At 47.6% G+C, this 27,850-nt stretch overlaps 1 protein-coding gene across 9 annotated transcripts in view; it reads right to left on the bottom strand.

The window, feature by feature from the left end:
* FRMD4A (FERM domain containing 4A) overlaps positions 1 to 27,850 on the bottom strand; it is a 369,074-nt gene that overhangs the window by 22,637 nt on the left and 318,587 nt on the right. For all 9 annotated transcript variants that reach the window (XM_071424072.1, XM_071424070.1, XM_071424069.1 and 6 more), the window contains 4 exons: positions 19,566 to 19,642; positions 15,072 to 15,210; positions 9,148 to 9,289; positions 713 to 846 (listed from right to left, as the gene is read on the bottom strand). In XM_071424072.1, coding sequence (XP_071280173.1) covers positions 713 to 846; positions 9,148 to 9,289; positions 15,072 to 15,210; positions 19,566 to 19,642 — 492 coding nt within the window. The remainder of the gene's footprint in view (positions 1 to 712; positions 847 to 9,147; positions 9,290 to 15,071; positions 15,211 to 19,565; positions 19,643 to 27,850) is intronic.

Below are 27,850 nucleotides of genomic sequence, written 5' to 3'. Positions count from 1 at the left end.
CAACAGACTTGTGATTTCCCCAAACATTAAACTGATCACTAAATGGCCTCCTATGTACTCCAAAATGAGCTGGCAGGTGAGTGGGAAGGTTATGAGTTCCTGAGCTGTCCTGCATGACCTGGGATGACCACAGTGTTTCCTCTTTGCAAGATCTGCCTCCACACTGGCATTCCTTTCCAGCAGTGCCAGAGCTGACTGGATGAAGGCAATCTACAGGGAGCAGATAAGACCTTGTGTGCTGTATGGTAGAGCATGCTTGGAGAAGAAAAAAAAGCATGTGAAGTTGGGCCTGCTCCAAGAAGAAAGTGTGCCAGCCTCGGGGCTATTTTTGCTAATGGAGTAAAAAGTCTCTGAGAAGTGATGACCAGCACATAGAACAGCCTTCTATGGCATTTAAATAGCAGGACATTCTTATCAAAGTTAGTAAGAAGCCTGGCTGAATGCAAATTATTCACAATTTCAAAGAGCAAACATGGATGCTGAGCACCCTCCTTGCCCTGAGCCAACAGGGCACCCAGCTGATGTGGGGAAAAAAGCCCTGGACTTTGCAATCTGGCGTTGAAACAGTTGGATCTCCCTGAGGCCATTGTACAATGGGTTTTGTAAGAGGTGACTGTGGAAGGAACCTCATCTCCTGGCCCCACCCCAGCTCCAAAGAAGCAGCTGTAACAAAGCAAGAAGTGTTCCAGGCTATAAAGTGTCCAGCACCCACCGCTTCCCGCAGGCAGAGTTTCTTCAGCTCCTCCAAGCGCTGGCGCAGCGTCTCTTCCAAAGCTTCTTGCCTGGACTTCAGTGCAGCCAGCATGTCTTTCTTGGCAGACTGAGAACTGTCTGACTCTTGGGAACCTGTCAATAAACAATGATTTCACTAGGCCAGCTGACAGCAGAACACACATCTGGAGTGCCTGTAATTTTACCACAGCCTGGACGCAGCCCTTCCAAAAAGAAATTGGACTGTGACATGAAGCAGGTGTTACCCAGGCACTTTTGTTTACAGCAAATCCTTAATGTTTAAGCTAACAGTCAGAGATTCAACAGTGGAGCACACAAAGACATTTGTAACCATTATCTGGAAAAATAAAAGCAGCAAAATTATTCATCTAAAGATCTTAGAGGAAACCCACATACAATTCCCAGGAAACCTCCCAATTGTAAAGTACAGTTTACAAAACCCTGGAGAGGCATTTTTTGGAAATTAAATCTGGGAGAAACCATTTGACAATACAGCCTACTTCTTAAGAACTGCAATTATCCCAGTAGCAAACATGTAATTCAATCCACTTACAAGGCCCGTTCTATGAAAAACTGTAATGGAACAAAATTACCTAGGAAGATTCCAGTAAAATACACCAAAAAACCCCAACCATAGCTCCTTCTGGGGTAGTAGCTGTTTCTTGTGAAGGTGTAGGTTGAGATATTTAACTGCATGTCCAAATGGCTTGGCTTTTCAAGTGGCAATTACCAGCAACTCCCACCGAAGTAGGTCTGTGCATTAAGTCAGACTCTTGCTCAGATGTCATGACAACATTTGTAATTTCAGCTCTTCAGGGGAACTTTTTGATGAAGTAACCTCATCCTTTGTCCCTATGTTTCCCCCTCACACAATAAAGGATGGATATTCTCTTATACCTCCTTTTGCTGCTGGTGTATCAATAGAAACATTTTTTTTTCAGCAGTGACCTGTTCCCTGCCCCTCCTGAGCAATGGCACAGAGCAAGCAGACCTTTATTATCTGCAGCAGTCAGATACAACAGGATGCTACATGAAATTTTCTGTGCACCTGTCATCAGATGGGGGTTAGAGGGGCCTCCAAGCATTCAGTGAAAACACTCAGCCCAAGGAGGTTGAAAAAGCTGTTATTTCACAGAGCTTTGGAGGGAATCTGGGAACAATTCTTTATTTTGGCAGCAAAACAGTGAAATTTGTGCTTTCAGCTTCATCTTTCATTGCTACTATTCCAGCAGACCATTAAAGCTAAATTGAAAGGGGATTGAGGCAAAAATTGCCACAGGGCAGTTCTGCATTGGCTCAGGGGGAGCAGAGACTCTCACAGATCTTTTCCACCAGTATTTTCTGCAGTTTTCATGAAGGAAGATAGCTGGCATTTATTCAATGAAACACCTTACTTACACCTTTTACTGGGCTGTCCTGAAGTGGGGGTGGTGGAAAAGATCTCTCTAAAGGTCAGCCAGGATGAGCATTACCAGACAAAGGAGGAGAACCTCACAGTAAGACGTTTGTGTAATTGCTGTAGTCATCCTCATTTTATTTGTTTGCCCTCATAAAGCAACAAAACTCAACTCTGCAGACACCTCTGTGCTGGAAGAACTTGATGGGACCTTCTGGAGGAGCCCTGTATTTGCACTGGCAGGGAACCTCCTCTCCAGCACTCAGTAATTCTGAATAGTAACCCTGGTGAGCAGTTACTAGAAAAACTGAACTGCTGATTTTCTTCATGGACTTGTCAACAAACTGCAGAGTCCTGGTAAAAAGTTGCTCATGATTCCAGCAGATGTTTTGAACCTTTTTCTTTTTTTCTTTTCTGACAACTTTGATGACCTATGTTTCCCTTTCAACTGCTCTTCCCCTTTCCTTCCTCTGTCTGCTCCATACCTCCACGGCAGCCTCAGATTTATTTTTAAAAGCTATTCCTTTTTGCTGTGTGGGTTGCCACAGCAGCTACACAGAAACATTTACAAGCATCTGGCCAGCCCCCTGTGCTGATTTGGGGTATGCCCACAAGAAGGAAACAAAAGGCTTCTGGCTGAGCTGGTAGGGACCCAAATCAAGCCCAGACAGTTCACAGCATCTGCTCCAGCTGTGCTTTCCCTGTGTGAGAACCATGCTGCTCTCAACCCTGACACAATTGGTGCACATTTTGTCCACTGAGTGCCCATTTTGCCATCTTTTTCACTGCTCCCACAAAACAAAGGAACTGGAGGGGACCTGGAAGCATGCTGTCACATTCTGAGCGAAGCAATGGGATTCCTGCTGAAACCAAAGTCATTCGCTTGTTGGCACTAATGTTTGGTTTTGAATTTTTATTTAAAAGCTGAATTATTTTGCAGTGTATTATTAGATTTTTACTGGCTGGATTCTCTGCTTGTTCTCATGAGTGAAAAGGAACTGGTAACTTGATTAGTCAAGAGAACCACCACTGTATGAGATGACTGTAAATGAGCAGAGAACAATGCTTTGTATTGCTGGGTTCCTATGGCTTCCATTAGAGGCATTTTATTTATAAATATGTATCAATCCTACCTTAAATAAGGCTGTGATCAGAGATCCACTTCTAAACCCAGTGGCAATTGACCCAAAAATGTCATGACAAATCAAAATACCGTAAAAAAACCCAAGAAATAAACAAAGACCAGCACAAATCAAACCAATCAAGCAGCTACTACCTTAAATCAGCCTTATTAGATATGGTCACTGAGTCATGGCTGCCCAGTGCCTTCCAAAGGGGATCAACAACAGAGAAAAATCAGTCCTGAGAGATCAGTCCTAACACAAGAGGCTCCTGCTGCAACAGAAATGGCTGACTGGGAGGCTTTCTCAGGTGTTTTATCTCCCACAATTAGGGTTAATTCCTAATGCAGTAAATGGGAGAAATGTTGCTGAAATATATGATTTTCCTACATGGCATTTGAACCTTTTTGTCAAAATTATTTTTCAGCCTGCTTCCCATTCGCAGTGCAAGGATTTACCAAACTCTGCATTTTAACACACACTTCTGCAGAACCATCTGATGTCCCTAAAACAAAAAGAGTTGTGAAAATACACCAGGCAGCAGGCACAGAGCCTTCTCTCTGGTGGGCACCAGGAACCTGCTGAACGGGGGGCTGGTTTTATGTGTATGTGCCCTTTCTGTCTCAGCTTACAGGATGGGACACAGGCCTTGGTGACCTAAATGTCCACTTAATGCCCTACTAATTTGTGGAAGCAGCACTCATCTTCAGCACTCATCTTCATCACTTGGCCTATCTGAGTGATTTCTGCATCCACTGACACTCAGGAGAACATGGGCTGAGAAATGTAGGGGGAACATGGTCCTCCCTGTCCAACTCCTTCTCCAGCAGAATTCATGGCTGAACTTCACCAATGCTAACAGGCTGGGTTCTGCTCACTTCCATACTGGTGAGGTCAGGACAGTCTTGGTGATGTTGAAGGGGACATGCAGCACATGGGTCACACCCCAGAAGGATCTGGTCAATTGTTAGGCAGGTATAAGTCTGCTGGGGTCCAAGACAAGATTTGCTTTAAAGCCTGCCAAAGGGGTGAGAGCAAACACCACTTTGGAGAGAAGAGTCCTACCAGTGACTCATTGGTTGTATTTCCTCTATCTATTGTAGCAGAGTGGAGTCAATTTGGAAAAGGGATGAATGAGAAGGATGAAAACAAGCAGGGAGGACAGATGGAATGCTGAAGAGCAGAGAGAGCCAAGTCTTGGTGACACCAGCTGTGAGGGGAGAGGAGAGGAGATGCAACAAGGTGGCTGAGCAGCAGCAGCAGCAAGGCAAAAACATCCAGGCATCTCTTCTCTTTCTCATTCTCCAAGTCTTCTGCTCCAGGAAAAACACATCTAAATATGGCAAACCCTTCACACTACATCCGGCTGCTGGCTCCAGCTCGCTGGCATTTGGCTCAGGTCCCTGTGGAAGGTCCCCTGAGCAGGGAGAGAAGCTTCCCCCACGCTCACTCTGTGCCAGAGCCTGGGCTGACTCACTGCCCCAGGATGTCAGTGCACAACCAGCAGCAGCCCCAGACAGCCCCTATCTGTGCTCTCTACCCAACACATGGATTTCCTCTGCAGCGTGGTATTGAAACAGGATGACCCCTGTGGCAGGGAGAAATGATGAGGAGGACTCCAACTTATCAGAAGGCTAATTAATTACTTTATTATACTATATTATTCTATACTATATTACACCTAAACTGAATCTGCCAAGCATTCAACTCTGCACTCAACTGCCCTCCTCTCGTGACTGTCAGCCGACAGTCCCGACACATACACACACAGTTGGCCCTGATAGGCCAAGGAAACAAAACACCATCACTCTGGGTAAACAATCTCCATATTGCATCCTACTTTGGCACAAACACAGGCACAGCAAACGATAAGAATTGTTTTTCTTTCTCTGACGTTCAGAGAATGCGAAACCCAGAAATGTTCTTGGGAAGAATTGTGCCTTCCTTTTCTCTGTGAAATGTGGTGACACCGCGGGAGCTCAGCTGGAGCTGCTCCACACAGGATGAACTCAGCTATCCTGTGGGCTCTCTCCTTCACCAGCCCTGCACTCACTCACTCCCTCCCTCCCTCCTGGTGGGTGCTGTGTATCTGCTGTATCCGCTCCAGCAGCCGCCGAGCGCTGCAGCTGGGACACAGCCCTGCCGGATGCTGCGGCAGCGCTGGGAACTGCCTGCCTGGACTCTGCTGTAAACAGCCCCTGCACAGGAAACCTCCACTGCTGCAGAAGGAATGGGGCTTGGGCTGGAGGCTCCTTGAATGTGCCCACGGAGCAAAAGCAGAGATGCTCCTCTGGGTGTCTCCTCTGCCCACAGAGATGGAAGGTAGTCTGGAGTTCAGTCCAACTGGTGTAGATGGATAATGAGATGATTGGCTCTCGCAATTAAAAGATAACTATTGTGTGAATATTAATAAAAGGGATGTATAGTTATGTTAGTGATGTATAGTTATGTTATTCTAGTTTAGATGTCCTCTGTTCTCCCCATAGTTCCCTTTTCCCCTCCTGTATTGTTGCTATCAGACAGCCAGGATTGTCTAGGACAGGTGGAAAGAAGGCTGCACACGTGTCCCTTACTTGGGGCAGTTGGGAATGGAAAAGATTGGTGCTTGGGGAGCATGGCAACACCTGACCTCTAATCAAGCAATCTCCACCGATAAATGGCACAGAAGAGCTGACTGGCAGACTTTGGGAGGGGCCAGGGCTGGCTGATGTAACCCCCCAGGGGTATAAAAGACTGAGCATCCATCTCGAAGATGAACTGGCTGCATGCTATGCACGAGGGGCAGTTCCCAGCACTGCAGCTTTTTCCTTTGTTATGTTTTTGTTAAGGTTTAATAAACCTTTTTACATTTTCAAAGTGAGCAGTTGTCTCTCACACAACCATAACCCAGAGAACACAGGGCTCCTCACTAGCTTGGAGACCTGCAGAGCTCTTATGGCATGGACTCTGAAGGAAAAATCCACCTTAGAACCAACCTGGTTTTGTTCTGCTGGCTTTGATTTGGTTCCTGCCTGTGCAAAAGCAGAGATTTCACTCACAGGCAAATCTCTCCCCAGATGTCCGGGGATGGCCCACAGATCCTGAGCAGAAGATCCCTGAACTAAATCACAACAGTGCATTGTCCTAGGGAGGCCCCTTCAGATCCAAAATGAGGACAAAAGTTAGAGTCAGCTTGTCAGAAATGGACTTAATCATCAAAATTAAAAATCTGCACTGGACAGCCTGAGATCAAGAGCGTGGGAAAAATGGAGGAGCTGAGGCTTTGGTCTTGAAGTGCTGTGATCAAGAGGAAGCCACTTCCCAGGGTAAGACTCCATCTCCCCTCTGCTGTCTCTTGAGACTGTAAGTGATGTGGAGCAGTGACTGCCTTGTACTGCACAGCAGGATCTTCTCCAGACAGTGTGACAGCTGGAAGCAACAACAAACTTTTCCTTGCAGACTTGCTGCAAGCCCAGGGGAGACATGCCAGTTTTGGCACGCTCCTCATGGCTCTGACAGCCCCCCAGTGAGGAGGAGTGAGATGGAAGGAGGAAATGACTACAATAATTTTCAGGAAAAAAAAGGACTGAGAATAGTAGGGAAGTGGGGGCAAACAGAGATTCATTCCTGACCTTGTGATTTCGAGTCATTTGAGGTATTTATAGCCTGGAAGTCTGCTGTGGCCACTTAATCATTTGCACTTATTCTCTCCAGCGTGCAGGCTGTACTGTGATAACCCATCATTGTTGTGGTTGTGTGCTGATAATCTTTGGCACAATGGGAGGAAACACAAAGCCTGGGACAGAGCCAGTGACTGTGCCCAGTGGGACAGACATTGAATGCCCCCTCCCATCCAGTGGGACAGGGATGGGCCACCTCCACCAGCCAGGCTCGAGGGAGGGGGATCTTGGAGCACAGGAGTCTGAGTGTGGAAACAATCCAAGGCTTCCAATTCCCTGATACCTAACCTGTGCCAGACATTTTCTCCAAATACTTTCTTGTAGCAGCAAACGCTGCAGCTCTCCTCAACATTTTGGGGCGAGCCCTGTCCTCAGAGCTGGCAGCTCTGAAGAAAGGCACACAGAGGCAGCTGTGCTCACTGGCCCACCAGCAGCACCTTGACAGAAACAGAGGTTCACACAGTCCTGTGAAGGCACCCAGGCAGGCAGATCCACTCCAGGACTGAAGAAATGACTCACCTGGTCCATGAACTCTGGGTGGGTCTAGTCACTAGTGCAATTCTGGTGAGTCTACAAACCCTGTGCTCAGCTAGAAAGGTGCAGGGAGCAAAAAGTTCAGCTCCCAGTTTGGAATTTCCATACACTTAACCCTGAGAGATGCTGGGCCTACACCAGCTTTTCTGGGCCTGATTTTTTGCTGGCTTTCACATGGCTACTGCCCTCTCCAGGTGCAAGAGCAGAAGCAGACCCCAGTGGGTTTTTTTTTTTTTGGTTTTTTTTTTTTTTTTTCCAGGAACATAAAAAGTCCATGTATTAACATGGAAACAGGATTACTACCAAGTAGCTCTCACAAACTTAGGAATGGTGCCCAGGAGGCTGAGATCTTGGAAAGACCTTAAGAGCTTTCTTGGGGTACTTAACGTTATTTACTTTCCAGCAGCAGAGCTGGAAAAAATGCCAAACAAACAAAGACTTCCAACAACCTGACACCAATCTGGGAGCTGCTGAGCTACTGCAACTCCCCAAGCGATGGGAGGCACAGATAGTGGATTGTACACTTTGTCAGGAAGAGCTCAGGAGCAGAAAGGCAACTCTGTTTGCAGGCAAGGCAAGGAATTGCACAGCAAGCAGCTCTGGAAGCACTGCACATTTTAACCCCTTCCTGAACACCTTCCAAGCAGGGTTTTAAGAGAGATGAGGGATAGAGTGATGCAAAGCTAATCTACTACATCAGTGTGGGTTCAGTTTTAAAGCATTTGCATTCTTAGATAGACTCTGCCTTTGTCCAAGCCTGAGAAGGGTATTCTCTGCTGTTACACATCTCAGCACATTTGGTTTTGATAAATTGAAGTGATGCTTAACAGAAGGTATTTAATTGTCTGAAACTGTTAATTATGGTGATCCCAGAAACCTTGCCCTCCTGGAAAGCTCACCTAAGCAGCTTCAAGCTCTTTGCTAAATATCACCTGCTGATTTAAGCCTGCAGTGACATTTCTCACTGTTTTACACACAGCTTGCCTGGTTCAGACTGACAGAAAAGTATCAAAGAGTCACAGCCTCCTGACCCACCTTCTCCAGTCCTTCTCTCCTCCTGCTCTAGCTCTCCTCTGCATCACCTTCTCTTGGGGTTCTCTCACACATGACATCTTCCTCACACAGCAAAGTGCTCTAAGCCACAACAAGAAACCTTCAGGACCCTGGCACTAGTTTGGCAGAGTGCTAGGGAACAGTTCTGTTGAGCCTGGGACAGCAGCCAAATCCCAGCAACAGAGAGGCAAAGCAGATGTGCACTCAGTGAAGACACTCTGTCTCAACAATGCTGAGGAACATCACCAGTTCCCAGCCTCAGTTTCCCTTGTGAGCTGCACTGGGTGACTGCTTCCCCACTGCTGGCTGGGCACTCCTTCACAAACCTATCTGCTTCAGGATCAGCTGGATACCAAGGGATGGTTAGGGTAGAAATTGTGAAGAGAGACCAGGTTTCAGCTGGAAATTGAGAGGTTGGAGATGACATCCTGGAGTCCAGGAGGAAACGAGTGGTGGTGAAGAGAGAGGGGGAGGCTGCTGCCTGTGCTGTTTGTGGAGCAACGTGCTGAGAGATGGACTGCCACCTGGACAGACAGAAAGGCTAAAGGGAAGTGACTTTCATTTCTGCAGTGCAGCTTCTGGCTGCTCCCCATGTACCATGGCCATGGCCCTTCCCACCATACTCCCTCCAGTTACAGGACAAAGGACCTACCTGATGACAGGAGACTCCCGCTGCTTCCACTGATAATTTTGCCTTTACTCCCCATGTTGGCCAGCTTTGAGGTCTTGAGGGTTCCAGTTTCAGTCAGGTCAATTGCAATCTCACTCAGGCTTCTTGCAGCATGAATCTTGGACTGGAGGTGGACACAGGAGTTAGTAATGATTTAACGCCTTTTGAAAGCTCACAGAAATAAAAAGACCTTTTGCTGTGGCAGGAAACAGGCCTCCACAGCAAACTGGGATTATTTTACAAGAATAGAAGCAATCTGGCACAGTATTCACTGCTGTACTTTTTACATTCTTAAGTGGGTACAATTCTGGCATTGCTTCCTGTTTGGGTTTTTCTCTGCTTTGCCATGCACATTTTTCTCTCTTAAACAAAGGATGTATGGGGTGACTGTTTTACCACATACAATAAGAAACCTTCAGAAATGCCATCATAATAACCAGCTGAAAAGCTCAAAGGACCATCTCTAGCATCTAAAGGAAGCCAGAAGGGGCCTTCACAAATCATCAATAAGCTTTGGAACAAGACACAGTGAGGACATGCCTTAAATGGGCTGTCATGAGAAGCTGGAAGAAAATAGTGACAAGAAAACACATTTAGGTTATTGTCCAGACTAACAAACTGCATGCAATGCCCCTACTGTGAGGGACCTCTTCAAAGCATTAACATCACTCTAGAGGAAACAACAGCCAGCCCAGCTCAGTAACTGGCCACATTAGGGCATGGCCATTGTTCCCCACCAAATGTCAACAAGATTGCTGAAATTTGTAATTACAAGAAAGTAAATAATGCACAGTACATAGACCTAGAGAATAGAATAGAATAGAATAGAATAGAATATTATATTTCAGCTGGAATGGACCTCCAACAGTCATCTCAGCCCACTGCTCAAATCTTACAAGCCCTGTGCTTCTGAGCTTCAATTAATCTGTCCTTGCAGGGCCACTGACCTGCAATTTTAATTTCCCAGAACACAGAAATCTGTTGGCACATTTTGCCAAGACTCTCCAACTGCAAGAAGAGTTTTATCCAAAAGGGAGTGAAGCCCCAGTTCAAGATCACTTGAGCATTCACCTCTGCACCTTCTCAAGGCCAGAAGAGACTCAGCCCTGGCCATACAGCTGAGGAGATGGGCACATCATTACTGTGCTAACAAATCAAAGCTGACTGATGTTCATTTAGCAGGGTGTGATCTGTTCCCACTGGAAATAACATGAAACAGGACAACAAGGAATGCTGGTCATGATGGGATCTTCAGTGTTACTGCACATCCTCAGGAAGAATAAACTATTCCAACAAGAACTAAACCTGAACTGATGGCTGAGTGGTCACTACTGAGCTTCTTAATTCTGTTACTGATGTGTTGTGGGGCTTTGGGCAAGACACTTAAGTTCTTAGTGATCCCCACCTCTGTTTGCATATCAGTGAAATAAGGGAAGGAAAATGTCTCCCTGTAGCACACTGTATTTTTAAGATTAATTTAAAACTGCAAATGAAGACAGCACTGGGAAAGCCTTACACTGAAAACATCCTCAGAAGTATTATCATAATTTAATATTCTTGGGTATTTATAGGCTCCATCACTGCCATTCTGAGGAACCGAAATGCCTCACAGCCTATTTCCTCAACAACCCCAATATCAGGGCACGTGTTATCACTTGTTTGCAAGAGTGAACAGTGCAGTCTTTGTGAGTGCAGAGGCTGAACTACTTGATAAGATATCAGAGCAGATCAGTCAACCAGTACTGGCCCTCTTCAAATGATGTTGTAACCAGTTAGACACTTCTCATTTCCAGCAGTTCATCCCTAAAATCAGCCCCAGGAGAAGGACAGCACTCTTTAGCTTCTTGGATCAGATGTTTCTGGTCAGAAAGAAGGCCTGTGAAACATCTTCTTCAAATATTTCTGGAAAGTTAGCTCCAGGTAAAGAGGAAAATCATGCTTTTATCTAATGAGATTTCCTTCTACTGAAGTCTTGATAAGGAGCCTAAGCATGAACTGCTGTCTTGCTGCAATGCCAGACCTTTGGAGGTAACAAGCCTTCCAACTGCCTTTGTCCTGCTGATAAATCTTCTGCAGGTATAACCCTGTGTTATCTGTAGGGTTATGTATCTGTAGGGTTATGTTTGACCACATCCAGTGGTCAAACCCAGTGTGTGCCTGACCCAACACACTGAGTCCTGGCAGTGGATGCCTCAGAAAGGCACAAACCCCAGGTCTGCATGGACAGATCCATCTCTCCTGCTCCATGAAGCAGTGGTTTTCCTGTTTTATTTGGACAGTTACAGCAAGCAGCCCTGTAGTTTATTTCCACTCATTTTCAGAATGCAAATTAGGGCACAGTCTGGCCCTACCTGTCTGACTGGGCACCAACCAAAGTGCTGAGTGAGGGCAATGTGGCTGCTGGCTGCTGATGTGGTTCCTGGCCAAGGAGCAGTGGCTGGAGGTGTACCCTATACAGGGCAAATGAAAAAGTGATATAAGACCAAAGCCTGGCATCCCTGGGGCCAGGAGAGAGGAAAAACAAACCAGCAGACAGGATTAGCAGGGCAGAGTGAGCTTCCTCTGCAGAGGGTACAATTCAAACCTGCTGAAACCACAGGAGAAGGGTTTAGATCCAATATTGCAGTTGTGCTAATGGTGCCCTGCACTGAACACTGCAGATGAAATATCTCCTGAAAGGAATGGGGTTAATTTTCCTTGCTGCTCAGTCTCTGCTGCCTCTGCTGCCTACAGCAATGCCAGTCAGCATTGGGTGGTCTCGTGCATTGGACAGGCTCTCAGCAGCAGCAGCAGCAGCAGGAAATCAGAGCAACAGCTCATTTCACACAGGCCACTGAGCAGCAGCCAGCTCTGGCCCGTGCAGGCTGTGTGCTGCAGCACAGCACTGCAAAGCTGGGTTACACCCCATTAGTGCTCCCCCGAGCCCCACAGTCCCTCCAGGCTCACAAATTTGAAAGCACTTAGCACAGACCTGCCAAGTCTCATTTACATGGAGGGAGACTGGCTCATTCATGAGTCATTTCAAAGCATGGGGCCAAACTGATCCCCAGTGCTGTTCTGACAGGGTCAGAGGGTGAAGAAATATCCGTAAGTGAAATGAGGAAGAAGATGGACACTAGGGATGAATTTATCCCTCTTGCTGCAGTGATGGGGCTTTGCTGGAGGTGATTTTTTGAAACCCTTGGCCTATTTTCTACCAGTTCATTCAGCCAAAAAGCCTTGCAACTTGGAGGAATGTGGTGTTGAAAATTCCCACAAAATGGGACTTCTCAAGGTTTCTAGGCCAACTGTTTGATTGACTCAGTGCAGTCAACAGAGCAAAGACATGCCTTCAAGTCCTGCTGCATCTGTCTCCCGAAAAAAAGGGAAGCTGACAGGAGTTCTGCATGCTGACAAGCTCACTTGGGAAGCTGGGGATCTTTTCAGTCTCCATGCTACGCTTGGATTGCAGGGAGAGAGAGACAGATCAGCAGGGAGCAGACGCTGGGTTCCCAGGGAGCTGGCAGGAGTTCAGCATGGAGTGAGGCTGGGACCTCACTTGCAAAAAGGTCACAATCCAGGCAAAGAGGATTTTATTTCTTTTTAAAATCAAGTGAAGGGTTTTCTTTCCAGTGGAGCTGTTGGTACAGATCCAACTGGTGCCCAGTTATGTGAGGAGCAGAGTTCAAGCTTTCTTTATCACTATGTCACATCTCCCATCATCTTATCTGTATCACTGGAGAAAGGCTCAGCTGTACAGTGAACTCCAGCAGGCTTTTTCCTCTAAGTTTGTTTTTGTTTTTCTTTCTTTTGTCAAAATGATACGAAATGCCAAGTTTGGACATGAAAGGAAGGAATATCTAAGTTTTGCTTTGAAGTTGAGGATTCAATTGAAGTGGGGCCTGAGATTTAAGGGGCTGCAAACCCATGTGACCTGAAACTCAATAAATGTTTGTCTAGGCCCCTGAGAGCTGAACCAGAGACATTTCACATTTTCACATCACCCCACTCTGGGGTATGATTTACTATTTTCCCAAAGTTTACTATTTTCACAAAGCTCACATGAGCAGTGTGTCCTTGAAAGGACCAGCAGGATGAACTGAACAGATCAATTAAAATGGATGGATCCATCAATATTGACAGTGTCATGTCAAATATGAGGACAACAGATGAAAATATCAGTTCTCTTAAGAGAAAGGGACAAAAATATTTGTATGCCTTAACTTCAAAGCCTCAGCATGACCACTGGGATTATTGTGACAAAGCATGCTGACATGGTCACAGACGTGACAGGTTGACAAATGAGGGCTGGTGGGTGGTTCTGCCTGTAGGAGTGTGAGAGAGGGGAGATAAAATTGAAACACAATATGCCAACAACAAAAGGAGTCACTGAAGGGAAGTCCTGGGTGTTTCAGAGACCCAGTTTCTTACCAAAGAAATGGGAGGAGGAGGGAATCTCCTTTTATTTGTTGGTTGCTTGTGACCTAAATACCTTGCAGCTAGATCAGCAAATCTATCTGGCTAAAAGTAAAGAAAAATAAACTTCTATTTGCTTGAAATTTACCCCTGAGTTGACAGAGAGGACTATGCACTGCCCTGATGGTCTTGAGCAGAGAAGGGGGACAGGAAAGCTTCCCTTGGTATTAGTGAATATTCAATTTTGTCCATATTACAGCTGGCACTTAGGCAGGGCTACATCCCTAAATTCAATACAGCTTACAACAACTATGGTGAAACCTGGATTTTTGCAGTAGATGAGACATGGCCAAAGTGAGTGCAACCATGCCCAAGGCATCCAAAAGCCCTACCCCCTCTTAAATAAAGTCACAGAGCTTGTGATGGGGAAAGCAATGTCAGAAGGGCTTAGAGCAAGTGGGACTAACAGCACACTCATGGCCCTCCATATAATTCCAGAAAGCCAACTCGATTCATTTAACTGACAGAAAAAATAATGCACTAAAGAAAAGCAGGAAAAAGAATTATTTTTCTGCCAGTTTAGTGGGCTGAACTGGCTTGTGAAGGGACCTGATAGAGCCAGGGCCTGAGCAAGGAAGGGCACACCCCCAGCCTGAAAATGCATGCAGTGCTTTCAACAATAGCAAGATGTTAAGATTGTTTCAAGCATTCATAGGATCATCACCTGCACATTCTGCCATTTCACCAGAGATGAGGACCAATGCAGGTACCCACTCAGTGCAGGCTCTGTCTTCTCTGTGAAGCTTTACACCAGCATGCTCATATGGAGAGGGAAGTCTGCCTGAGAAGTCTTTTCTCTGTATCAAAGTAATCTCAAAGTGATCAAAGCAATCTCCTGCTGCTCTGGGTATGCCTAAAATTACTGATGAAAAGAACTAAGAGGAAGAACACATATTCCTCTGGTTTCAAGGTGGTTTCTTTTGTGTGTTGCCTGGCTTTTTGTGCAGCACCAGTTTGTGACAGCTCCTTGTACAGCCAGGCTGTCCAGCCTCCTGCCCCCCTGCTAAAATAACATCCCTACCCCTCCTTTCTAGGAAAATACAATAGTAAAAATCAAGGCACAGCAAGAAGAATTCAGAGACAGTTGTAGGTTGTGAAGCTCTTTGAACTCAGTTATTGGAAGCTGCCCTAACTTTATGACAGACGTGGAAGACGTGGAAACCATCCAGACAGGGATGTTGACCCCATCTGCTTGCTAACTTTGGCTCCTTCAATTTGGCCACAGTTCAATACAACCTTTTCCTCAATTCTTACTCCCATAGGCATGAATTTGAATACAAATTTTCTCAATCTGGTCAAGACTAGAAAATATCTTCAGTCAATTCACCTTTTTTTTTGATCTCAAGCAGAAAGGGAGGGCAGGAAAGAAGCCACCATCTGGACATGATGTGGCTGGGACTGTGGGGAGTGAGAAGGACTCACCCACCACAACTGGCACTTGCCATGCTTACCTTGCTTTGCTTCCTATCCAGGTAGAACTGATGTTGACTAATGGCCATAGCCCAGATGGACTTTATTAATGCTGGACAGGCGTACCACGTATGCACAGCAATGCCACTATGCCCAAAAGTCCTCCTGGTCACAGATGCCCTGGAGAGGAGAAAAGAATGAACTGGGGTTACACAAAAGTTTCACCAAATTGCTTTCTGTAGCAGAACCTGTCACAGATCTCTAGTAAAAGCTGCTGCCTTTACTGTGTACACCCTTGTGTTAATGGGAAAAAATGCTTAGAAACCAGCAACAACTATCTAATCAAGCCAGGAGAGCATTTACTTCAAATATCTCCTCAAGACAGCAATCTCCAAAGGACTAACAGTAAAGATCATCCAGTTTGCCCAGCTCAGACTGTATCCCTGGGTTTGGCTGATGTTGACTTGCTGCATATCCCAGGGGAGCCATCAAGGCCAAGCCTGCATGAATCCTCTATGTCTCATCACATGCAGAGACATCTGAGCCTAAGTCCTCACACCCTCCACTGCCTCCCAAATATTAGGATCCAGGTAACAACTAAAGATCCACAGGATCAAAGGCTGCTTTAGGGAGTGTGAGAGAAACTCTTCATGAACCTTGCTTTCCCCACTTGTAAACAGATGTAGCAGGATTTGCCACATGGCATGGGGGCAGGGAGTTGTGAGGCTCAGAGGGGGCTGCCTAGTGCCCTGGAGAGAAGAATGGGACTCAGTGATTAGCTGAGTGAATTTAAAAACAGGAAAAATAAGAGCTAAATATTTCCTCTCTGGGACTCCCAGTTGTTCTCAAACATTAGCAAAAAAACACAGGTTAGGTTTCCCCATGCTTTCACAGCTGTACAAACCTGCTTGATTATTCCTCCCCATCCCTCAAAAGCAACCCCACCAGCAAAGCCCCTGACACCAGCAGAGTGCACATTCAGGCTCTCAGCCTGAATCTCTGGAACTCCTCCCACTGCAGGGATGGAGCTCTGGCTGGAATAAACCACACCACTGACCTACAGAGCCCCAAATAAATGAGGGCCTCCTCTCTAGTCTGTTTGGATGGGTCTTGTGGTAGAGTAGGATTATGAAATGATGTGACATGGGTACAGAGGCTCACTCAGAAATGTGACACTTTTAGGGACATGGATGTTGAAGAGGGACCAGTGCAAGAGACAGCCCGGGCTGTGCTACAGAGGGGTGCCAGAATCCACAGTCAGCAGGGACTCTGAGCCATGCAGGTGTGGAGGTGACACTGCAGGACAGCCCAGGAGCTCTACTGTGCCATGCAAGGGGGAGTCAACTCTTTCACCAGCACTCACAAGTCCTCGAGCCTGCTAAGGTTCCCCTCCTGCACCTGTACCTGCATTGGGCACCTCTCTTCTGGTGCTTGTGGGCCACTGCCTTGTCCAAAGTTGAACATGGAGCAGTGAACAGTTGAAGAAAGTTGTGATAGAGCCAAGAACGAAAGAAAACCAGAACTCTGCAGCAAAATGAGAATTACTGGCGGTGTTCAGTCTGGGAGAGGGCTGACAGCCATTGCATCAGGGCTTTTTCACTGCTTCAAAATGTGTTAAAGTCAAATTATGGAGCTACAAATCAGAGTGAAATTTCTGAGAAAGCAGCTGTGGCCAATGCAAACAAGGTCTGAGACAAGTGGGATCTCATGTTTCAGTGTTACCCTGTGCTGAGTCCTTTCCTTGTGAATGGTGCTAGAGACCTTGTCCTATTACCAGTATTGTTCTTGTCAGAAAAGTCTCCAGGGATGCAACTGATGGTGCTGGGCTGCCTCATTTCTGTCACTGGACAGGGAATGAAGGCTGTGCTGGGAGGTGTTCTTGAAGTTGAGACTGGAGAGTGGATCCAGCTCTGGATGCTTTATATTGGTCTAAGGACACAAACCACCACAGCACACTGGCACATAAAGCTCTAAGGAAATTAAGGCACTCAAAAATGGGCTGAAGCCTTAATTCTGGTGTCATCCTATTCAGTTCAAACACAGTTACTCCTGAATTCTCAGAAACATATTCTGCAATTCATTCATCTTTTCACTGTAGAAGCAGTGATTTCTATTTTTTTTCCTTTTTGGAATCTGTACATCTTTTCTATCAAAACAGCAGACTCCATTTGAATGTCTGCAGACTGTTGGTCAGAGCTGTGGATTTGCTTTTCACAGCTGTGTTTGAAGACCTGAGAGATATGGATCATGGCTGTTTTTTCCACTACTTCCCTCCATGCATGCTACATGTGCTATGGAACTAATCCTATTGATAGCCCCTAAAATGTATCATTTTCCTCCTTCATGGGATAACTAACTGCAGTGAAAGGAGGTTAAATGGCTTGTTGGGGACAGGAAGCCACGGGCAGAGACAAGGCTTAAAAACATACACTGTGCTGCCCAGCCCTGGCCACAACCACGGAGCTGTGCTCGCTCTCCTGACTGTGGCTTCGCTGACTCAGGCTCTGGTTTGGCTGGGAGGAGAGGAATGTGGAGAGAGCACTGCGTTGGCTACTCCTCCGCCTCCACACGCTGAACAACTCCTTGCAGGAGTCCATCCCACATGGCTGGGAGACTACAACCAGAGCTGTCTTCCCACCATGGCACTGCAACGTGCTGCGCTGCATTACAGCCTGAGCAGCAGCTCCACCTGGGTGGTGCCACTCTGGATACAAAAAGCAATGAAAATTAGACAAAGTCCAACCAAACTAATTCCTTTGTAGCAAGAAAGTACAAGGCTGACAGCCGGGGACAGGGCTTTGTCCTCCTGGTGTTGAGTCAGAGAAACAGAGCAATGGAATAAAGAACGGAAGCTCTTCTGTGTCACTAATTCCTATAATCTAAATACAAATGAGACAGAAGAGGCTGCTCTGTGCAGTCACATTTCATGCACGACATCGAGTTGCAAATGTCACCATGATTTTAAGGTCCCAGGGCTATTTCCTTTATTTTTCTTGCAATTGCTCCTTCAGGAAACAGGCAGAACTTAGGGCATTCAGGGGCTCCTGGCTGCTGGTTGCTCCCAGCACACGTTTCTGACGCCTCTCCAGCTGCCGGAGCCTCGGTGGGGGAAGGAGTGCACTACCCCCAGCTCCTGCTGCTGGAATATCTCCCAGTGTATTCTCGACTTTGGGAATTCACTCTGCTAGATTCCATGTGACTGTTTACATGCTTAATATTAAGCAGATGCTTAGAGGTTCTGCTGACCTGGAGCTGCACAATGACATGAGCTGCTTTTTACTCAGAGCTTGTTTTAACAAATGCACCTATGCAGACAGGCACCGTTGTACTGGTGTGGCTGTGCTCATATCAGGGAAAATAAGGATAGAAACTGCATGCAAAATTGCCCTAATAAAAGTACATATATTAATACACAGATAGGCATGGGAAACAGGTGAAACTGGATCACAGCTGACTGATCACACTACTACCAGCAACACATCAAATCAATCTGGGCAGAGAGATGGTTTCCATCAGTGGCATCTATCATACTTACAGTGCAAACGAGACATTGCTTTTAGTCAGAACTACTTTCAGAGCCATACACTCACTGTGTGCAGTAACCATCCAGTAATGCAAACACACCAGGGGTGCTGAATGCACTGATGGGATGCAGCACAGTCCCTTGAACTCTCACATTAGGATTCCAAAGTAAGAAAAAAAAAAAGGCTCCTGTGCCAAAAAGACTGATGGGCTTTCATCCAGGCTGCCGGTGGTAAACCTCTGGTTCTGTGCCATTGCTTTCAGTTGCTCTACTGAATATTTATTTACAAAGAAGCGTGTGAGTACAAAATCTGGCGCTCATCTCAGGGCTCTGAGCGAAACACGGGGACAAGGCAAATCCCCCTTTCATACACGAGGGCGGCCAGCACTGCAGCTGAGCCACCGGGGCCACACAGTCCCAGGGGTCACAAGGTGCCAGAACAGAGGGAAGGGGAAAAAAACCCGCTGGGAGCCGAGGGGAAACACATCCTCCAAAACGCACACCAGAACCCGAAATGTCCTGCTGAAAGGAAGCAGCACCCCCGGCTTGGTACCCGCTGCCTCCCTTGTGAGTTCCCCAGCCACCAAGCACAGCGAGCCGCGCACAGCAGCGGGAGCAGCACTCGGCTCACCCGGCTCGGCACCGCACAGCTCAGCTCAGCCCGGCTCGGCACTGCACAGCCCGGCTCGGCACTGCACAGCCCGGCTCGGCCCGGCTCAGCCCGGCTCGGCCCGGCTCAGCCCGGCTCGGCACTGCACAGCCCGGCTCGGCACTGCACAGCCCAGCTCAGCCCGGCTCAGCCCGGCTCGGCACTGCACAGCCCGGCTCAGCCCGGCTCGGCACTGCACAGCCCGGCTCGGCACTGCACAGCCCAGTTCAGCCCGGCTCAGCCCGGCTCGGCACTGCACAGCCCGGCTCAGCCCGGCTCGGCACTGCACAGCCCGGCTCGGCACCGCACAGCCCGGCTCGGCACCGCACAGCCCGGCTCAGCCCGGCCCGTCTCGTGGCTCACCTGCGCGGATCGTGCACCTCCACCGAGAACTTCTTCTCGCGGAAATAGAGGTTCTCCAGCTGCCTCCATTGGAAGATCTGCAAGGAGAAGAAGGGGATGAGGCGCCTCCGCGCGCTCCCTGGCCCGGCCCAGCCCAGCCCAGCCCCGCTGCCGGCGCTGCGGCGGGAATGCCCCGCTGTGCTCCGCCCCGGCCCCGCGTCCCGCCCGCCTGCACCCGCGGGGCAGCCCCGGGGGCGGGCAGCGGCCTCCGTCCCTCCCTCGCTGCTTCCCTCCTTCCCTCCCTCCCTCCCGCCCGCCGGGCCCCTCTGCCCGCGGCCGGCTCGGTGCTCGGGGCGGGCGGGGAAGGGCGCCGCTTTCACTTCGCGGGGCCAAATGTGTTGAAGACATGCAAACCCCGGGCAAACCGGGATTCCACTACATTTTCCTCGGAGGGCTGGCACCTGGCGTGGTGCATCGGCCTCTGGCACAGCAGGCTCTCCCCGGCGTGAAGGAGATGAGATCCCCGCTCCACTCCAGTGCTAATACCCAGCTCTGCTTTTATCCACGTAAAACTGGCAGGAGCATGAGCCGAGTGGAGTTTATCTGTCCCTGGTGCTGTCAGACTCGTGGTGGCGATGCCCAAGGCTCCCGGTGCTCCCAGCGGTACAAAACACGGCAATGAGCAGGTCATATCTCAGCCTCTGTTTTACAGGCTGCCCTGCCGGGATTTCTCCGAGCAGCATTGGGACAAAGGCAACACTACCACCAAGGGGAAACTGAGGCACGAAGCTTTTCATGGGAGTGAAATGCGGCGTTTGCCCTCGCCCCTGAGTCAGGCTGGGCCAGCCCTGGAGGGCTCCGCGTGTTCCTGGGCAGCGGGATGCGCTTACACACGGCCCCTGTGCTCACACTTCTCAGTGAAATAACACCCATCTCCCAGGCAGGAGGGCGGACCGACCTCAGGACAGCGCGAAGGACGCGGTGACAGCGAAATACTGCCAGCTCCGCAAACTATCACACCGTCACCACTGCGGGCAGCTCCACCACTGCCTCTTCCTTACAAATGAGTAAGCTAGAATCCAAACCCTGGCTTCCAGGCTGCCAATCCACAGGGAGGAGGCAGCCTCCACCTCCCTTGGCATCTCGGATTTCGGCTTCCCTGCATTGCCCGTAGCAAGCAGCAGGGCTGGGGAACGTAGCCCCGCTGCTGGGGAGCACAGGCAGCAGCACTTTCGCTGATTTACACTCCCTCTCCCACTCCAAGTAGCTTCTGTGGAGTTCCTGTCCTACCCCCGAGGAAGGCGCTGGCTCCTGACACGCCGAGATAAGCCTCGGCTGCCAGTGTCAGCGCTCTGGAGATAAGTAAACAGGAGGCGTAATTTGATTTGCACTGATATAGCTGCTGGTGGAGCTGAAATCTCGAGAATAAAACAAACCTCAGAGAGGACCCAAAATTTTCTCCTTGCTGGTATTTCAGGGGCAGCAAAATTGAAAATATTTGTTAAAGTTTCCAAGGAAGGTTGGAGTTTTTTTTCCTCTCTTTTTTTTTTTTTTCCTTTCTATAACAGGGTGCTTATGGAAGGAATGGTAGGGATTAAGAAGGGCACTGAGCTACTCCATATTCTAGGGTTGTCCACATTGCTGAGGGGGTAGAGGAAGAAGGGAGCCAGGAGAGATGGGAAGTCTGAAAGACTGAGTTACATTGTCCTTAGGGGATTATTTTATTCCTCCACTGGAAATATTAATTGCTTCATAAAACTTGTAAACACCAAACGAAGCACAGAAACACCCATTATTTTACCCACGGAGGGAGGATAGACACAGGGTGAAAGGGTTAAGCCGGGAGCTGAAGTCTGACTCCTCTTTAAGTGCCTGGCTTCAAAGGCATGAAAAGGAAGTTTGGGGCCTTAACTCCCACAGACAACAACTGGGGTCAGGCTGAAAACATCCCTCCATGCTTCCAGATGCCCATCTGCAAGGCGGGGAGGACAAGGCGGCTGTGCTGCACGGCATGTGCAGAGGACGTGTTTGGGAGGCGTTCAGACATGTGGAACGCATAAGAGTCTAAAAAGCCAGCAGATCACACCCTTCAGAAAATACCCCTCTGTCCCCAGGTCCCCCGTTGTCATTTATGACTAAACTTCGGCGTGGCGCAGAAGGAATTTGAAGCTTTCCTGAGCTGCTGGCAGCTGCTCTGTTTGGATGCTGTCCTGCCCATCCTCCTCCTCTGTCTCTGCTGGACTGTCCCCCTGTGCTCAGATCCTTTTCTATTTTACCCTCTCTGCTACCAAATCTCACAGTGCTGTTTGCTAAGGGAAGCTCTGTTTCTCGTTTCTCTGCTATGATTAACTCCAACTGTCCAAACACACAGGGCTCTGGGGAAGCTGTTCAGATGCCCAAATGTAGGCATGGAGTGCCCTTTTCCATGCCCCAGGGCTCCCTGCCTGGCCCCTGGCTGCTGCCCTGGGTGGGAGGCAGCCTGACATAGGTCCGGTGCTGTATCTGCCAGCCCCACGCAGATGTCTTGGATCACCAGCGGTGCCTAAAACAGCATTAGACACCTACGTTTTGGGCACTGGAGCAGCTCCCCAGATTGCTGTATTTTTATATTTAGCTTTGCTGTTTTTCTTGGCAGAAGGAGGCAAATCCAGACTCTTGGGAGGGAGGGGGTGGAAGTGACCCCACAACCTAAGTTTGTGTCTTTTATTCCATAGCTCTGCTCTCCCAAACGTACATGTGTGTTTTACCATTGCTGTAATTGTGCTCCATTTGCTCCCCAAGTATTATTCTACAGTGTCCCACTCCTTTTTCCCACATTGATCTGAGAGGTCTCCCCCTTCCTATAGAAAAGGAAACCAATCTGCAAAAATGTGAATACCCAAAAGAAAGTATCCACTTTCCTGTTAGCTGATCACAATCCCTCCAGAGAAACAAAGCCAAATGTGCCCCTTCAGCCAGACCTCCTAATGTAAGCAAGCTGTTCCCTTCACCAGTTGCCCGCCTCATGTATGGTCTCAAATTGATGTTGTTAATGCAGTGACAGATGCACAAGGTGCCATTAGTAGGTCTTCCTAAATGGAAGCATAATTTTTACCCATCAAGATCCTTTTACCACGCTGGTGCTTGCAACCTTCACTGGGGAATTGAGCCCCAGCAGGGAGCTGGTCGTAATTTCAGCAGGATCTTGTGGAAATGCAGTGACAACAGATGCATGCTGGTTTTGGGGCTGGTTTGAGTCAAAGCATCCATGTTCATGGCAGGTTTGCCTCTCCCTGCACTGAGGCTGGGTCTGGTTTTGGGTTATTTGGCTTACGATTGTCTTTAGTTAATTTCCTGGGCTGAATCTAATGCCTGCACATGTGGGTGGGAAAACTTGTATTGGTTTTACTGGGATTGCATCAGAGGTGCAATGACCCTTTGACAAAGAGTACTTCAGCAGGGACTGGGACAGCATCTCCCCAAACACACTGGAACTGGAGCTTAGGAGAAAGTCAATCATTAACACAAGCTTGGAGCACAGTTCCCCTGCCCTTGAGTAGCTGCCTTCACTCAGTGCCTGCAGACAAGGGGACAAATAGCAGTGCAGAGGGCCAAGTCTGTGATGTGGTGGTTTGCCTGCTGGGTTCTCTTCTGAGGTCAGCAGCTCCTTTTGGATCATGCAGCACTGGGCAGCTTTCAGATGGGAACAATTTTTGGTAGCGGCCATCATTACAGGCTGCACATGAGATGATTTAATCTTCAACAAATACTTAAGGAAGTATCCATGTGACTGGCTTTTGAGCACAACTGCACACTCACACATGCATGTGAAAAGGGCTAGTAAAAGAGGAGGAAATAATTACCCTTATTAATAAAATAATTACCCTTTGAAAAAGAGAAATTAAGATATTAAGAAAATAATTACCCTTATTCCCTCCTCCTCCAAGGGGCCTGTCCCCACCATGATCTCTGTTTCATCATGCCAATAAAACTGGAACTGACACTATCACTTGAATTTGAAAAACTGCTTTTCAACTCGTGAACATTCAAGGGAATCATCAGACCACATGCACTGCTTAAAATGTGTTGGGGTGGGTGGGGAGGGCATGATGGGGAAACCAGTGCCAGAAATGGCTTCTACAAAGCTGGCACCTTAGAAGAGGAGCCAGGAGAGAGATCTGAGTGCTGCATGGTGCACTGTGGAGAATTCAGGTGCAAGCTACAGGAATTTTCTCACTGGAAGCTTCTTCCAAGAGGCTGGCAAGCTTGCCAGGCACCAGATGTTTGTGACTAGTTACAAAGAGCTGCAGTCAAAACCCTTCAGACGCAATCTCCTTTTGTGAGCACACTTGTGGTTTGCTGGCTGGTCTGTAATTAAGCTGAGCCTGGAGGAGAGGGGGCCCAGGGATCTGCATGCATTTCAGCCATGTGGGTCTGAAGGATTTTTTACCATTTTTATTGACCATGCTGGTACTGAGGAGTTTGCCCATGCCAGGAGGTAGGGTCAGTGTCAGAGTACTTGAAAAATGCTGGAGGTTCGTGATAAAGCAGGGAATGTCTTCTGTGAATGAAATAGCAAGGATTGCTTCTGGCTTGGTCACTCATGGCCTGGGTGACCTGGACTTTTGGAGAGGTGTGGGGACCTGAGTTAGTGCAAGGCAAGGCACTGGGCTGTGCTGTGTCCCTTTGTGCTCAGGGGCCTTGCTGGAGTATTCAGCGCAAGTACTGTGCCGTTTATTTAGGAGCCCCTGGCAGTAATGAGGCTGTTGCTCGTTCTGTGTTGCCCTTCAGCTCAGGCACAGGACAGAGGGAGTTGCTGAAGGCCAGCACTGGAGGTTGCTGCACAGTGCTCTCTGGACTATGGTACCTAGAGAAGCATGCCCTGATGGTACCTTTTGGAATAATTCCAAATCCTGAGGTTGGGGTACGAGGTTCCTGATACCGTTTTCTGCCTGCTGTGCCCAGGAGAGCCAGACTCGGTACTGAACTGGGGAATGTGCACTATGGCTGGGCATGCTGTGGGGACACAGTGTGAGCCATTTTGCATTTGGTCCCTTAACAAACAAATATAAATGCCCAGGAGTCTCATTTTCTTTCTTTTTTCTGTGTGCTGAATCACCTGAGATGAGGCACAAGCTGAATGCACACACTCTACAGGGTTTCAGCATGCTTGGTGGCTGTTCAGCATCAAATCATCTGCAGAAATCTATAGAGGATCTACCTGCTGTTAGCTCTGTTTTATAACCCAAAGGGGATTTACAAAGAAGATGGAGACAGACTTTTCTCAGAGGTGCCCAGTTAAAGTATAAGAGGCAACAGACACAGGCTGCAGGGTTGCAGCAAGGGAAATTATTAGATCTATAAATTAAAACCCCAAGTCCCAAAACAATCAGTGCAAGTGGTCAAACACTAGGGTCATGAGTAACCAGATCAAACTCTGAAGGTGGCTCAACTTTTAGCAGGAGGTTGGACTAGAGACCTCCAGAGGCATTTCTGACCCATATTTTTCTTTGATTCCAAAGATCTAATAAATGACCAACTGTAATTGCTGTTGGACTTGCTGTCCTATAAGGCATCTCCCAGTCCTTCAAGTCTTGCCACTTCCTAGATGATTAATGCCTTGTTAAATCACACTATGCAGAAGGAACAATCATCCCTCCAAATGCACGGACTACCACCCAGACTGGATACTCTGAATGGCTTTTAGGAAAGGCAGAGAAATAATGTGGAGCATTTCTAACACTTCCAATGCAACCCCTTCCCTTGCCTACACTATGGGCAAGAGCCAGCACTGGATGACATCCCAATACTAAAACTGGTATTAAACAATGGAACTAAAACAATGACAGTATTTTCACACAGCTTGCATGAGTGAAGCTACAAACTCCCAAGTCTTTCGTCCCGCAGCTTAAAGACAAAACAAACATAACAAAAAAAATTCCTCCTTGGAAATGTAATTTCCTCCACTGAACAAACCAGCAAGCTAAATTCTAGGAGCTGAGTTATGCAGGAGGTCAGAGTGGAGGTTATGAGAGGTCCCTTTTGGCCTTAAACTCTATGGAAATCACAGCTCCAGAGTAGTCAATGGCAGTTTTGTCCCAGTGATTTCAGTGGGGCCATGGTTTCCGGACATGGATTTGTGTTCTGCCTCAAGCCAACCCTGCTCCCATCAATCATACCTCTGTCAAACTAGTTAGAGTGAAGGAGGAAGGACTTGGTCCAGGCAGAACAGCACCATCTTAGCTCAAACAAATGGGCTCTTGTTTCAGGGGCAGATTTACCAAGAGATTTCCGTGGGCTGTCACCTGTGAATTAGTGTGACCCACTACTGAGGGTGCCCCTGGGTCATGAGATGGGGATGCCACAGCACCATAACTTAGTCCTCCATCCTACCACACTTTCATTCATTCCTTTATTTTTATTAGTTTGGGGTATTTTTTTTTCTTTTGCTTCTCAAAACAAGGAAAAAAAAATAAAAGATTTCCTGAATGATTTGATGTGGGAAAAGCCCTACCAATGATCTTCCCAGAGGCTTGCCGTCCTCCCTTCCCTCATGGAATGAGAGAATGGCTTGGCTAAGTGGGACTTTCAGTGGTCTGTCAGCAATCCCAGCTCACTATCTAATTACTTCTTCGCCTCAGGCTTCAGGCCTCTTGTTTTGCCAAATAGACAAACAATTTCTGGTCCAATTTGAGATCCCTTTTGCTGTGTGCTGTTCTTGTGGGACTACACCACCCCAGCAAACATTTCTGGCTTGAACAAACACAAATTGCATCTAGGTCTATATAATAAACCACTCTGCATTTATTTCCATTATGGAAACACAATTCCCTATTAAATTTCAAAGTGGCTTATTGGCTCAGAGAGACAGCAGAGCATCAGATCACAGAGGGAAGAGCTGCTATTTGGACAAAGCATTATTTGTCTAAATAAATGCAACTTGATATTTGTGTCTGTAACTGTACACAGACTGGGAGATTAGACTTTGACTTTATATACAACCAAATCCACTTTCACTGCACATATATATCTGGTAGCTGCTGTTAGATTGTGCATTGCTGTCACCATGCTCTGTGTGTCTAAATCAATAGATCTACAAAGAACCTTTTTTCCCTGATTGGTTTAAGTTAAACTTTCTCCCTTTTATTCTCTGAAAGGACATCAAAGTGACTGGATCTTTCTGCATTGAAGAGCTCTCCTTTCTGGCACCAAGTATTAGATAAAGGATGCCCAGTCTGTAGCCTATGAATCAGCTGTGGCACCCTAGAAGGATTTATGCTGCCCACAAACCATTACTGCTACTCTCTAGTCTAAAGATCCTCCTGTCTTCTCCAGTGGCTTGGCTGAAGTACCTCTGTCTTGGAACCAAAATTCAGGAATCACCATTCCCATCCCATGCTGCTGTGGCAGTGCACAGTAGTTGGTGTGACTGAAAATACTCTCCTGATGCTGGGTGTCTGCACAGGGGGTGCCATGGCAGCAGCAATCCCACTCTCATGGTGATGGCTGCAGTGAACCTTCTGAGCCTCCTGCCCAGGCCCCTGACCAAAGGTGCCTCATAGCCACAACCACAGAGTAATGGGACCCCTGCCTGGCTTCATCTGATGGTAAAAGTGCCCAGGCCTTTGGAGCAGCCCTGGTGAGCTAAGAGACAGCATCTGAGCAGGGTGGGGTGTGGAGGAGCCTGCTACCACTTCAGAGCCAAGCATAAGTGCTCAAGGAGTTTTCAATCTCTCTCCAGATCTCCACCCTAACTCCAGGGCTCTGAGGTCCAATTTGTTTCACTTTGTGCTGTCGGAGTGATTTGTCTTTGCATCTTGTTGAAGTTCCTGCTGTGTGCTGCAGAATCATTTAAGACTTGGCTGCTGCTTTTACACAGAATCACTCTTTAAGACCTGAATACGACAAAGGACTTAGAGAAGGGAGTTTTATTTTGATGGGACTACTCCTATATTTAATGGTAACTATGGGCTTGACTTGGCTAGATCATGGGATGGGACGTCATGTTCTAGCCTTTCTGAATTTGAATTCTCACAGAAAACCCTGGGAACCATATGTCTAATGGTATCACCACAGCACACTAAACCACCAGAATAGTGATGGTTTCTTTATAAAGCAGCAGTGCCTAAGACTATGTATTAATGTTTGCAAGCATTGTAGTTGATAAAAACTACTTATTTACCTACATAATGGAAACTGAGCATGACTATTGCATGATTCTAAGAAGTTCATTTACCTAGACAATCTGCTCACCTGTCTGAAATCAGCCCTGTTTGGGAGACACACCAAAGCAAATTTTTACCAACTTTTATGAGGAGAAAAAAGTG

The sequence above is a fragment of the Agelaius tricolor genome, unplaced genomic scaffold (assembly GCF_023055355.1).
Source record: "Agelaius tricolor isolate 1412-34295 unplaced genomic scaffold, bAgeTri1.0.p SCAF_3, whole genome shotgun sequence".
NCBI classification, from domain to species: Eukaryota; Metazoa; Chordata; class Aves; order Passeriformes; family Icteridae; genus Agelaius; species Agelaius tricolor.
Note: the sequence above shows the minus strand (reverse complement) of the source record. Positions and strands in the feature narration are given on the sequence as shown.